Source organism: Elephas maximus, chromosome 12 (assembly GCF_024166365.1).
Source record: "Elephas maximus indicus isolate mEleMax1 chromosome 12, mEleMax1 primary haplotype, whole genome shotgun sequence".
NCBI classification, from domain to species: Eukaryota; Metazoa; Chordata; class Mammalia; order Proboscidea; family Elephantidae; genus Elephas; species Elephas maximus.
Window position 1 is genome coordinate 58548411 of NC_064830.1, and position 14489 is coordinate 58562899.

At 52.2% G+C, this 14489-nt stretch overlaps 1 protein-coding gene across 5 annotated transcripts in view; it reads right to left on the reverse strand.

Moving 5' to 3' along the window:
- The window catches only part of UNKL (unk like zinc finger), a 31581-nt gene extending 17873 nt beyond the window's left edge, over window positions 1-13708 (reverse strand). For 4 of the 5 annotated variants that reach the window (XM_049902899.1, XM_049902898.1, XM_049902900.1 and 1 more), the window contains exons 1-5: window positions 13630-13708; window positions 12564-12773; window positions 4587-4763; window positions 3559-3692; window positions 82-217 (exon numbers count right to left, since the gene is read on the reverse strand). In XM_049902899.1, the coding sequence (XP_049758856.1) occupies window positions 82-217; window positions 3559-3692; window positions 4587-4763; window positions 12564-12773; window positions 13630-13706 (734 nt within the window). In that variant the 5' untranslated portion in view covers window positions 13707-13708. The remainder of the gene's footprint in view (window positions 1-81; window positions 218-3558; window positions 3693-4586; window positions 4764-12563; window positions 12774-13629) is intronic. The other variant, XM_049902901.1, reaches the window with a different exon arrangement.
- Between the last annotated feature and the right edge of the window lie 781 nt (window positions 13709-14489).

Below are 14489 nucleotides of genomic sequence, written 5' to 3' on the forward strand. Positions count from 1 at the left end.
CAGCACTGGTGAGCGTGTGCTAGAGGGACCATGAGGGGGCTCTGACACCATGGAACCTGAGTCCCAGGCCCGTGGGCTCACCTGTACTGGAACCTACGGGGGTTCCGCCTCCTGTCGCGGCTGTTGTGGTAGTGTGGGCATGCATAGCCCTGGCGGCAGAGGCGTGGTGGCTTCAGGCACTGCTCCGTCTTATAGCTCCCCAGCACAAAGTTGGTGTCTAGAAAACAGGCAAGCCCACAGAGCTTGTGCGCAACGTCCACACAACAGTCAGAAGCTGAAACTGCCCAGGCGTCCATCAGCAGATGATGGACAAACACAACATGCCCACCCACACAGTGGGATACTACTCAGTTATGAAGAGGAATGAAATCCTGATGGCACTCTACGACATGGTGAACCTTGAATACATCATGCTGAGTGAAAGAAGCTAGTCGAAAAAGAGCAAGTATTGTATGGCCTCGCTTATACGAAATGGCCAGAAAAGGCAAATCCACAGAGGCAGAAAGCAGATTAGAGCAACTAGGGACTGGGGGAAGGGAATGGGGAGCGCCTGCTCACAGGACATGGAGTTTCTCTTTGCAGGGAAGAAAACGTCCTGGAACTAGACACAGTTGGTGATTGCACAGCACTGTGAGTGTGCTAAACACCACTGAACTGTGCGATTAAAGTGGCTAATCTGATGTTATAGACATTTCATCCCAAACCACCACCACCCATAAACCAGTTGCCTCTGAGTCGATTCCAGCTCATGGCAACCCCACGTGTGTCAGAGTAAAAGTACTTCACAGGGTTTTCTTGGCTGCAATCTCGATGGAAGCAGACTGCCAGACCTTTCTTCCATGGTGCTCCTGGGTGGGTTCGAACCACCAAGCTTTTGGTTAGTAGTCGAGCACAACTCGTTTGCACCATCTAGTTGCCCAACAACTGGGGGTACTTAAAGGCAGCAACTAGTGGGAGAGTATGGAAAGGCAGTAACTAGTGGGAGGGTATTTAAAGGCAGTAACTAGTAGCTGTATAACAGCATCTTATTTATACCTGTGGGGTAGAGCGTACAGGGTAAGAAGGAAAAGGCAAGGGCTGGGAGGAAGGGGAGGGGAGTCAACACCCCAAAGTCCCCTGAGAGCTGCCATGGTTTCGTACATTGGAGTCTGGCAGAAAAGAACAGGCACTGCCGACACGCAAGACACAGGTCCAAGTTCAAATGCCAGATGCAGATACTGTCCACCCACAGCAGATTTTATTCACTTATGAAAAGACAAGCAATGTCGACCCACAGCAGGCTTGTGGAGCACAAAGGGACTTGTAGGACAAGAGAGCTGATCTTAAGAAAATAAAAGTCGCCAAGTATTCGCAAATGTCGACTGAGCATCTCACATGGACAAAAGTCCCATATGAAACACAGGGACCAGTGACTCGGACACAACCGTGACGCAAAGGGGCTGGCAGATGCTTCAGACATGAAAACAAACGCTGGGAAATGTTATGGCTGACCATCTGGAAAAGAAAACGCAAATGGGCAATTATGATGATTAAAGCAGGAAAACAGGTTATCTTAACATATTCAAGTATGAAAGCTCATCATAAAATAAGGCACGCATGTTCCACTGTTACAGTAAAAAGCACCTAAAAAACAACCTATGTCCACGAAGTCCTTCAGTGGGTGATGGGCAGGCAAACTGTGGCCCATTCACACAATGGGGGAACACTCAGCCAGCACAAGAGATGAGCCATCAAGCCAGCAAGAGACATGGAGGAGCCTCGAACACACACTGCTAGGTGCAGGCAACCAGTCTGAAAAGGCTACACACTATGATTCCAACTATATAACATATTTGAAAAGGCAAAACTATAGACAGTCAAAAATCAGGGGGCTCCAAGGGTTCAGGAGGAAGGGGGAGGGATGAACAGGTGAAACACAGGGCATTTTTAAGGCAGTGAAACCATTCTGCTGGATACTGTAATGGTAGACACATGACATTATGCATTTGTCAAAACCCGCAAGACTGAACACCACAAAGAGGAACCCTGATGTAAACTACAGGCTCTAATTGACAATGATGTATCAGTACAAATTCACCAATTGTAACAATACAAAGTATGAAGCCCAATGTATACTATGGACTCTAGTTAACAACAATGTGTCAATACTGATTTACCAATTGTAACAACACAAAGAGGGAACCCCCCCATGTAAGCTTTAGTGAATAACAATGTATCAGTATCAGTTCATCAATGTAACAGATGTACCTCCAGAATACAAAATGCTAATAATAGGAGGAACAGCATTGGGGGAATGGGAACTCTCTGTATTTTCTACTCAATTTTTCTGTAAACCTAAAACTGCCCTAAAAAATATAATCTATTAATTAAATTAAAACAACAAAACAACCTGTATGAAGAACAAAAACACAGAAGCAACAGCCTGGAAGGGCTCTGCAAAGGAGGCCTTTGAAGCAGGTCTCAGAGCCCCTGCTTTTCTCCAAGCACTTGGAAAATATTTTCTTGACACAGGTCAAGGAATGAAAACAAGTATAAATAAAGTGGACTGTCTGGCACTACACTGCGAGTTAACCAGTACAACCCACAGAGTGACCAGCCCTGCCCTTCTCCATCCTCATGCTCAGCCAGGTGACGGCAACATGCAGATGCTAACCAGGGATATTCCAGAGAGAGGAAGCCCCGACTGGCAGCCAGCTGGGAACCAGAGCACCACCTTAAGGGGCTAGAGGTTGGGGGACCTTCTGAACTGGAAGGCAGGTGGGTGAAAAACAAGAAAGGCAAAGGTCTTGCAGGTATCTTCCTGAACAACAAGCATGACAACATCAGAGTGAAGCGCTTGTGCTCGGGCACTGGTGAGCACTGCTTCCAGGCGCCGGTACCTGGGAAGCCCTCCTGGGGGTCTCTCCATGGCGCCCCCATACCACAGCGCTCTCGCTCCCTGGCCTGGACCAGCACAAGAGCCCAGCAGGGCTTCATGATACAAGGATTTTCTTTAAAATCCCAGCTGTCACACTCCCAGGGAGCTTGGGAGACACAGTTCCCTTGCCCGTGGCTGGAGGGAGCGGCGGGGGGGTTGGTAGGTCCAGCCCAGGAACTGTTTCAGACCAGCTCCCGGGATCCTAACACCAGGGATCCAAGTGCCAATGGCAAAAACTGTGTGCTGGGACAAGGTGGGGCCGTGGGACACTCCAGGGAGTGGCTGACGGCAAGGACCAGATGCCCCAGGAAAGAGCTGCCTAAGCCATGTGGTCCATTCCCACACACAGGATCAGCCGACCACTGGCACCACCCAGAGGCATCCAGAGTAGAGGGTCAGAGCCACCTTGGGGACCACACACGGCCTGCATTCAAGTCCTGCCCGTCTACCTGCAACCCAAGAGACTGTGTGTAAATGACAGCTCGGAGAGCCTGTTTCCCCATCTGTAAATGGGGATGATGAGGTTTGACACATGAGGTCACTTTTGGAACAGGAATAAACCAAGCTGGTCTGTGGTAAATGACCACGACTATACCCAATCCCGCTATCACCTCGCATGTTCAGCAGCGGTGCAGGGTTACCTTGCCACCGGGGGTCCTCGTCCAGGACCTTCTCGATCATGGCCTGGCTGGCCAGGACCCCAGGCTGCAGATCCGGGAGGCCATCTCCACCACCAAGCTGGCCATTCTGTAGGGCTTCCTGGGCCTGCAGCTCCCTGCAACCAACAACAAACAGTTACGGCTTTGTGACAGGACAGAGCCCTTCAGGACGGCCAGAGCCAGCATGGAAACACTCAGTCCTGCACTTTACAGAGCCCCCATGTGCCACCCACAACGCTGGTCATGCCTGGGTGTCACAGTGGGCATCATGCGCACCCTGTCCCACACACATCCGTGGCCAAACCCTGAACACTCAAAGTGACCTCCTCAGACACTACTTCCCATCACTGTACCCTCTGAGGTGCCCACGGGACACAGAAGGAAGAGCTGTGTGGGAAGTGGAAGCTTAATGTTCTCATCAGAAAGAAAACCATTGCTCAGGGGACAATAAACCAAGAACACCAGCTGCCGTGGAGTCAGGTCCCACTCCTAGCGACCCCATGTGTGCAGAGTAGAACTGCTCCACAGGGTTTTCAAGGCTGTGACCTTTTGGAAGCAGGTTGTCAGGTCTTTCTTCCACGGCACCTCTGGGTGGGTTCAAACAGCCAACCTTTCAGTTAGTAGTGGAGAACTTAACCATTGGTGCCACCCAGGGGCTCCTCAGAGAACAGTAAGGGAGCAATAATCTTGTTCGCCCTGGTTCAGATGGTTACCAAGAATGCAGGCCCCACGCTAATAGTCTATAAGCATTAGCTCATGCAATGCCCACAAAGGCCCGTTTTAGAGGTGAGGAGCTAAACGACTTGCCAACGTCACCCAGCCAGCAAGGGGCACGGCTGGGACTCAGACCCAGACATTCTGGCTCTAGAGTCTGTGCTCTTAGCCACCACTCTGTAACTGCCAAGGTTTCTCTGCCTGGCCCACCTGGAGCATGCAGGGTGGTGGACAGGTTCCCTGCCCATCCAGCCATCCACCTGCCCGCCCATAGCACTCGCGGCTGCCACACTCACCGGACATCACACACAGGAGGCCGGAGGTCCAGGGGCCCATGTGCGAAGGCGCAGTGCAGCCCGTTCTTGGTGCAGTGGCCCCGGGCATCTGTCTCGTGGATGCAGGTCCCCGTCTTGTAGTAGCGGAGGTGGTACTTGCGCTCCGTGTCCCCTGTTGTGCGATGCAGGTACGGGCACCTGGGGAACAGAGGGGGCAGGCCCTGCCCAGTCCTCAAGGGCAAAGACACTCTTGATTCCAACGCGCCCACATCTCATGTGGCACCCGGCAGTCATTGGGTCCGCTCCTCTCACCCAGATACCTACTGTGCCCAAGCAGGGGTGGGGGTGGTGAGCGCTGCCAGACAGAGCACCAGCCCGAATGGGCTGTGACCCACAGCCACTGATCCCTCCACTAACCATGGTAGAAGAGTACACGCTGGACCTCCATCCAATCATCCTTCACGCTTTTTAAAATAAACTTCTGATGATCATGTGCAGAGAGGCGGCAGCTGAACCCACTGAGCTGCAAGCTTACTGTGACCTGGCTGATTGTATGTCATGTGAATTTCACCTCAATTTAACAAAAAATTCAAGTGGGGGAAAAGAATTCATGTTGAAAATAAACCTTGGTCCCTAGACTCAGGCAATGTCATTTTTTCTGGCAGCTGCTATCAGATGAGGAGTTGGTGGCCTCTCCCACCCAGCCATTTTGGGGACCCACTGAGGGAGGAAGGGGGCTGCAGGGAGAAGCTGCTACAGGCTGGGAAACACAGGGGGCCTGGACACCACTGGTGCGGATTCTGGCACGTAGGAACAATGATGGGCAGCAAACAGGGCCACTCGGCAGACCCAGCATCACAGGTGTCTCAGTGGCAGTGGCAGGCCACAGAGGAGCCGAGGGCAAGACCCCCTGCAGCTCACATCGCGGAGAGGAAACACCAGCAGATACGGTCCCGGGACTCCAGCATACATGGAATGGGGACTGTGCCAGCTTCAAGGTCAGGACCCCAGAAAAGCATCACAAACACAGATGGAAGAAAAGCCTGGTGATCTACTTTTGAAAATCAACCAATGAAAACCCCATGGAGCGCAACGGTCTGATTTGCAATCAATCATGGGGATGGCACAGACGAGGCAGCATTTCATTCCATCACGTATGGGGGTCACTGAGAGTCAGGGTGACTCAACAGCAGCTAACAATAATGACAACACTCGTAATAGCCACAGACTACAAATTTCCATCAACAGTGAAGCGGATAAATAGTGGTATTGTCACACAATGGAACCCTACACAACATTGACAATGAGCATACTATCACTGTGACCACCAACATGGTTGGATCTTACAAACACGTTGACCAAAAGATGTTCGATGCAAGAGTGCACACCCCATGATTCCACCGATGGGAACTACAGACACAGGACACACTGGCGCAGGGTTTCAGAGACAAGCACAGTGTGTACCTCTAGGGAGGGAGGGGTTGAGGGAGCCACTGGGGGCTCCTGGGGGCTGGTGGCATCCTCCCTTTGTGTGTGGGTGCTAGTTTCATGGCTGGGTTCAATCAAGCTGTACTTTGGATTTTTGCACCATATATTATACCCCTCAGGAGCTCTGGTGGCACAACAGTTAAGCACCCGGGTGCTAACCAAAAGGTCAGCAGTTCAAACCATCATACGTCTCCACGGGAGAAAGAGCTGGCAATCTGCTCCTGTAAAGATTACAGCCTTGGACACCTTATAGGACGCTGTGTGTACAGTAGGTACTCTTGTCACATGGGGTCACTGTGAGCCAAAATCAGCTCAACAGCATCTAACGACACAGTTACATAAGCACAGATGTATATCTGTGCGTACAGCAGGTGTGAACGCAGGTGTGTAGCTGCATACCTGTGCAGTTGTGTGTGGATTCCCCAACAACAACACGCACGCCCAGTACCATGTCAAGGTTTCTAAATACCCTCCCACCAACTTCAGACAGGGTCCTTGAAGGCACATGTTGCTGAGACCGAGAAGAGATCAAGCAAGTATCAGGCTGGTGGTGCCAGGGTGGGGACATGGGAAATCAAAGCCCTCTTCTCTAACACAAATCCACCAAATGTAAGGACCAGCTTCAAGTCAACGCCATGCAGTTCTGCTCCATTTCAACTGCACATGTGCACTTCCTCCTCGGACCCTGACATGAAGCTGGGTCAGAGCTCAAGTCCTCTAGACTGCCAGGCCTGCCTAAGATTTCAGACACCAGCCGCAAGCCTGGGGGTTCCTCATAGCACCCTCAGTTCTGATCTGCTGGCTACAAATCTGGGGGCTTCCCACTCCCCCCTAATGATGCCAACTGTACGTTTGGGGGGGCAGGTCAGGTTAGAACGAGGTGAGAATGTTACTAGACAGCACTGCCAATAGTACTAGAACCTTCTGGAACCTCTAAAGAGAGCGTCTTTCCTCTTGTGGATGGATATGGCATCCCCCCTGGTGCCCACGAATCTGTTAAATCACTATTAGGAAACATGAAGGAAGGAAGCCAAATAACTCACTTCCCGAATCCCTTTTCATTTTACAAAAGCAATTCCAATCTCCACACACACTTATGGCTACTGTGAGCCAGACATGAGAATTCCACGAGACTCAGGGTGAGGGGTTATCGCCAGAATAGAGTAGCTCCAGCAGTTTCACCTGCAGAATGCACCGTCTGGCCAAGGCAAGGTGGGCATGTGCCTCAGCATGGCCAAAGGGAAGGCAAACTGTCAGGAGCCTTCCAAGACCACGTGTACACTGGCACTCCATGGCAGTAAACCCCTATGAGGCCACTGCCCCTGACTGATGTCCCCTAAAGGTCTCTCAGGCTGGCTGCTTAGCTGCGCTCAAAAGGCCTCACCAAGAGCATCACTTACTGCTTCTCCACTCAAGGCGGGGCACCATTGCCATGGCAACCACAGGGGCTGCTGTGGCCCCCCTTGGCCCTGCACTGGAGCGCTAAGCAGGGTCTCGTGTAGGGCATGTTAAATGGGACGGCATCTGTTTTTTGTTTTTTTTTTTCTTTTGGTTTATATCTCCAGGATAGCTGAAAATTATCCTCTTTGTGATGTGGAATTGGATGTGCCAGCCTGGCTCAGCTACAGGACCAAGTGCTTTGGTCAAACAGTTCTCTAGATGTGGCCCCTTTAGATGTGGCTGTGAAAGTGTTTATATGTGATTAACACTGAAATCAGCTGATTCTGAGGAAAGCGGCTCACACTCCGTAATGTGGGTAGGCCTCATCCCATCAGTTGAAGGCCTTAAGAGCAAAGACTGAAGCTTCCCAAAGGAGAAGGATTCTGCCTCGAGACTGTAACACAGACAACCTGCTGGAGTTTCCAGCCTGCTTGGCCTATGGATTTTGGACTTGCCAGCCCCACAATCACCTCAGCCATTTCTAAAAATAAATCTCCTTATATATATACACACACGCACACATATACGTATACATACGTATATACATATTTAGGTAGAACCAATATATAAAAAAGTTTCCATTGAGTCAATGCTGCCTCTGTGTGTCAGAGCAGAACTGTGCTCCACAGGGTTTTCAAAGGCTGATTTTGATTTTTCAGAAATAGATCACAAGGATTTTCTTCCAAAGCACCTCTAGGTAGACTGAAACCACCAACCTTTCAGTTAACAATCTGCATTATATATATATTATTAGGACTCCGTGTGTGTGTGTGTGTGCACGCACATGCCCACACTCGTGCATGTGTGTATCTTATTGGTCCTGTTTCTCTGGAGAACCCTAATACATCTTCTCTCTGGCATCTCTCACCTGAAACAAAGGTGGACCCACCAAACTCAATTACACTCAACAAGGGCTTATGAAGATAATTCTAGAAGCTGCACACATGGGGCCTGGCCAGGGGTTCCCAGCCTGGAGTGGGCATCAGCACACCTGGAGGGCTTGCTGAGTCACAGGCATGGGCCCACTCCAGCATTTCCAAGTCAGCTGGTCCGGGCTGGAGCCCAAGGACATGCATTGCCAGCAAGCTCCCAGGTGAGGCTGATGCTGCTGGTCATGGACCGCACTCTGCGAGCCACTCAGCTTAGGGACATTCCAGGATAGCACGAACCCCTCCCACTCTCCAAGGAACGTATGCCTGGGAGGGGGAGATGAAAACACAGCACACGAATAACAGGGGCAGCAGGCGGACTGGACAAGGCAGACCGTGTGCTGCAGACCACTGGGGGTGGGAATTTGGAGCCTGGGGGAGAAATCCAAAGGTGTCATGGTACATCTGCCCTCTGCCTTTGAACACTCTGTCAGCCAAGTCCGCCAGCTCAGCTGTGCCCACTGGCCTCCAGCTTTCCAGGGCTACCCCAACCCCCAGCCACCTGCAAGAGAACCTCTCAGTGGATGTCCAAACACACAGGATACAGACCAACAACCTGAGGCCTCACTTAGATAGAGATGGACGCTCTGAAAAGTTTTCTCTCAAAGTCAACAACCACCACAAATACTGCCCAAGTGGCATCACCTGCTCATCCCATCATCACCCACTGGGACAGGCTGTGGCTCTGATACCCGAGTGCAGGATTGGGGAACTGTTGGGAGGGATGTGCCTGAGAGCATGGTGGATACACCATACCAGGGAGACCCCAGCCAGGGCCAGTAGGGAAGCCAGGCTGGAAGCAGGGTCTCTGGAAAGAGTATTTTGAGGTGTGGTCCACAGGTGTGGGCCAGTGGCCCAGTGCCAGTTCCAGCCAAGAGCATCAGCCTGGCTGCCGATCTTGGGTGGATATTGGAACCTGTACCTGGCACCTGGGGTACAGGCGGCCAGGCAACCCATGGTTCCCTCAGGCTATTGGGCAGCAGGGGAGGTGGGCAGCCAATCCTCACCCGTGCCTGGAAGGGGCATATCCTCCCTGACCAAGGGGGGCACTTTCTATGCCAGGAGGGGGGCTCATGGAGGATGGGGTGATGGGGGAGCTGGCTGCCGAGGAAAGGGGTAACCCCTGTGGGGATGCCCACCAAGAAGTAACAGCGGGGGTGTCACAGGGAGGGGTAGATAACAAGAAAGGGGATGCCACATGCTCAGGAAAGCAAGGACAGCAGGGGTGCCCATGGGGAGGTTGACCATGGAGGGGCCCACTGCAAGGTGACAGAGGGTATGCCCAAAGGGGGAGTGAGGGGATGTAGTGTGGGGTGGGGAGGGGTGTCCTCCTGCTCAGGAAAGCCTGTGACTGGGGTGACCATGGGGTGATTGACCGTCAAGGAGAGGTACCCACTCACCCCCTTCCTGTCCCATAGCACCTCCGGCCTGTGCCAAAAACAACGTTCCTGGCTCATTTCCCCTGAACCTGGCTGAACGATCTTGCTCTTTGATACATATTCATGTTTTAAAATAACAGGTGGGTAATACATGTGCCCCAAATTGGAATTTCAAAACCAAATGAGGGGACATCTAAGTCAATTGGCATAATAAAATCTATTAAGAAAACATCCTGCATCCAACTTTGGAGAGTGGCGTTTGGGGTCCTAAACGCTAGCAAGCTGCCATCTAAGATGCATCAATTGGTCTCAACCCACCTGGATCAAAGGAGAATGAAGAACACCAAGGACACAAGGTAATTACGAGCCCAAGAAATAGAAAGGGCCACACAGACAACCAATGACTGCCCTGACAGGAAACGCAAGAGAGAGCCCCTGAGGGAGCAGGAGAGCAGTGGGATGCAGACACCAAATTCTCATAAAAAGACCAGACTTAACGGTCTGACTGAGACTAGAGGAACACTGGTGGTCATGGCCCCCAGACCTTCTGTTGCCCCAGGACAGGAACCATTCCCAAAGTCAATTCTTCAGACAAGGATTGGACTGGACAATGGGTTGGAGAGGGATGCTGGTGAGGAGCGAACTTCTTGGATCAGGTGGACACTTGAAACTATGTTGGCATCTCCTCCCTGGAGGGGAGATGAGAAGGTAGAGGGTGTAGAAGTTGGCGAAACAGACACAAAAAGAGAGAGTGGAGGGAGGGAGCAAGCTGTCTCATTATGGGGTGAGCAACTGGGAGTATGTAGCAAGGTGTATATAAGCTTTTGTGTGAGAGACTGACTTGATTTGTAAACTTTCACTTAAAAAAAAAAAATAAAGCACAATAAAAATTTTAAAAAAAAGGGGGGGGGGAATGAACTGAAATAAAAGGTAAGTCCTCCTCCTTGCTCTGAAAAGTAGAATCTATTTATGAATTACACAGCAATGCTGCATGACCCAGAATAAGTAATGCAACAGGACAAATTTGGGGCCATTACATTTGTGGGGCAAAGGGAAAGTCCTTCTCCCTCTTCAGTGGAATGAGCGTTAATGTACTCAGGAGAGATTCCTGGGGAGAGGTCTGGCCTGTCACAGTCATTACATGTCCTCAGTAAAAGTTAAGACCCATGACCTTCTCACAACATGCCAATGCACACAGGCTGCATCCAAAACAGAACATGTCACACAGCACTGGGGACCCATTGACCATGTTTCTCAACGACGGACCCACGTGCCATTCAGAGTGTATTTCTATTATTGAAGTTAATATTTAGTAATAAACTCACTCCACATAATGACCTCAAAAGAGTACCCCTGGGTAGGGGGCTGCGGCAGTGCCTGCAAAGCACCGCCAAGACGCTAGAAACTGGACATGGGTGCCCTGTTGAGGGAGGCTGATCCAAAAACAGGACACCCAGCTATTACAAGACGCTTTCCTCTCTGCATGAAAACATTACCATTAGTTCCCACACTCAACGCTAGAACGGGACCAGGCAAGTCAGGTCACTGGCCTTGGCATTGCTGCGACCCAAATCCTTGAACCAGGGCTGGGCAGCGGAGTCCCCACTGGGCGACTCAGGACCCAAGATGCAGAGAGAGACTGGCTCAACTAAGGGACAGTGGGATTTTAGGGACCTGAGTCCAGGCTTCAACCACACAAACATATTTCTTCTAAAGACTCCTGTATGTAGAGCATCAGCTCAAGAAGCAACTAAGCATGTAATCAAAAATATCACTTATAAAATTGCATAGAAGTCCCACACCATCTTAATCAAAAACACTTCCAATTCAGAAGCAGGGCTGGCTACTTGATTTCAAGGTTAGGATCCAAAATGCCTTAACCAACAACACTATCCCTCCAGTACTCAATTAAAAGACTTTCAGTAGGTGTTTAAAGTTTATAAAACAATCGCCATGATCAGAAGTTCACTCCCTGAATGTAGAGTGGTGATGGCTGCACAACATGGTGATGCCACTGAACTGCACAGTGTGAAAAGCTCTTCACAGAACACACATTTGGAGAAGCAGCTCCCCCACCCGCCCAGCCCCACATGGGATCAGGGTATTAGCCATCAAGAGCCCAGCCAATGATGGAAAAATTCGAGAACAGTTGATGGCCATGGTTGAACGTTATGAACATGTTTAATGTCACTGAACTCTACTTGTGAAGACTGATGAAATTGCAGATATTCTGTACCTATATATTTATGTTAAAAATAAAATTTAAAAAGGCCCCACCCAATCCAGCTATTGATCCTAACAGAAGCTGAGCAAACTGTTATTTTAGAAGCTCATGGGCCAGGAAGGAAGCACCCTCCCCCTGCTTGAACATCTCATAAGAAAAAAAGTAAAACTTCCCACTACCAATTTCCGCCCATTATGTGAATATACAATCTTCCTTTATTTTCTGTTTTCCCATTCTACAAACTTCAAAATAAAGACATTTGTTCACAGCACCACTAGGAAGTTTGTAAAGAAAAAAAAATCCTAACTCAAGCCTTGGTTTCTTAAACTCTAAATCTGCAGATAAAACAACTTTCTTTACTATCAACCTTTTTTAAAAATTAAAATTTTAAATAGTAAGAAAGGAAAGATCCCAGGTGCACCTGGAGGTGGAGCGAACAAGTGTTCCTATAAGCCCGTTGATGGGGCCACGGGCACGGCGGGCAATGTCACACCTGGCAGCGCTGGCCCCCGGCCTCCGGCCTCTGTCAGGCACTTACTCGTCGCCGTCGGGGCACACACCAGTGGCCTCGTCATACTTGGGGCAATACACGTCGGGACTGTAGTTGAAGGTGCCGTCGCGCCTGCGGAGTGGTCTGCGCCGACGCTGATTTAGGAAATGCCAATGGAAACAGGTAAATGGCCTGTGCTGGGCGCACTTGTGCTGCAAAAACAGGGTGCACTGCTCTGTCCTAAACTCCTTTAGATACCTAAAAAGACAAACAGCGTTGCCGGTCCGGCAGGCGGCGCCCCCCCCCCAGGGGAGCCCAGACGCGACCCCCGACCCAGCCCCGACCTCTGAACTCACTCAGGCTTGGCTTCCCAGGTCCTAGGCCCGGTACCCGGTATCCCCATCCCAAGTGCGGCACCCTAGGCCCTAGGCTTACCCCAGGCGCGCCCCTGCCCCCCAGCCCAGGTGCTATCCCACCCCAGGCGGCGGCAGCCCAAGTCCAGATGGCCTCCCCTATCCCAACCTGAGGCGCGGATCCCAGAGCCCTGAACCCAAGCGCGGACCTCTGACCCCAGGCGGCGGCAGCCCGAGTCCAGATGGCCGCCCCTTCCCCTCAATTCCAAGCACGTTTTCTGTCCCCCAGGCCCAGGTGCCACCCCCAAACCCAGGCGCGGATCCCAGATCCCCAACTCCAGGCACCGCCCCCGACCTCAGGCAGCGGCACAATGAGTCCAGATGGCGACCCCCATCCCCGACTCCGGGTGCCACCCCGACCCCAGGCGCGGTCCCCTGACCCCGAGCGGCGGCAGCCGGAGTCCAGATGGCCACCCCTTCCCCCCAATCTCAAGCGCGTTCCCTGTCCCCCAACCCCGGGTACCGCCCCCGACCTCGGGCGGCCGCAGCACAAATGCCGATGGCTGCCTCCACCCCCACACCGCCCCCGCCCCCGCCCCCGACCTGAAGCTGGAGGTGGGAGGCGGGGGGGCGGGAGGCGGGGGGGGCGGGGGGGCGGGGAGCGCGGGCGCAGGCCGCACCGGCCGACGACAGGCCGCAAGCTGAGGGGCCGAGTCGCCAGCCTCCCGCCGTTCCGGACGTACTGGCGCCGCCGCGCTGACCTGTAGTGGGTCGGTTTCTCTGTCTGCGGGGGGGACCCGTTCAGCGCCGCAGCTGCCGCTTTCGAAACCGACGGCATTTTCTGGCAAAAACAATGCAGTGCGCATGCGCCGCGCGGGCCCGCCCCCGCCCCTCCGGTTCTCCCCCCGCGCGGAACCCACCCGCTCCCCCCGCCCACCGACCCACGCCCCCGCCACGCCCCCAGACCTGCCGAGCCCGCGCGCACAGCTTCCCGGTCACACCGGCTACGCACGCCCCCGACACGGCAGCACCGCCTCTCCCAAGCCCACTGCCAATCTCACCCTCTTACCCACCACAGTCCCTTCCCCGACCATCGCTATCGCCCCCACCTTCCTGCCCTACGCATTCTGCAATTTCGGACACCCACCCAGAGCACAGGCCACGCGCGTTCGCAGCCCCCACACCCACTGATGTCCTAGGTGCTGGGGCCACAAAGATGGAATCCAACTGCTTAGGGCCAGTAAGTGGGGGGCCAGGAGAGGGGAATGGGGCGTGACTGCAAATAGGTGTGGGTTTCTTTTAGGGGGTGGGGAAATGTTCCAAAATGAGATGGTGGTGATGGTTATACAACTCTGTGAACGTGCTTTTACTTTATATTTTTGAATAAATAGTACACTTTAAATGGGCGAATTGAATAGTATGTGAATTATATGTTAATAAAGCTGTTTAAAAAAAAAATGAATCCAAGAGGCTGAGTTGAGGGGGAGACACAGACACCACAGTCACCAACAGGGTGACAATCACGTGCATGGGGCAGGGATGTACCAAGGGTGGGAACTATGAGAAGCAGGCAATCACACCACTGGACAGCCCTCACACACATGGCCCCACTGTAGGCAGG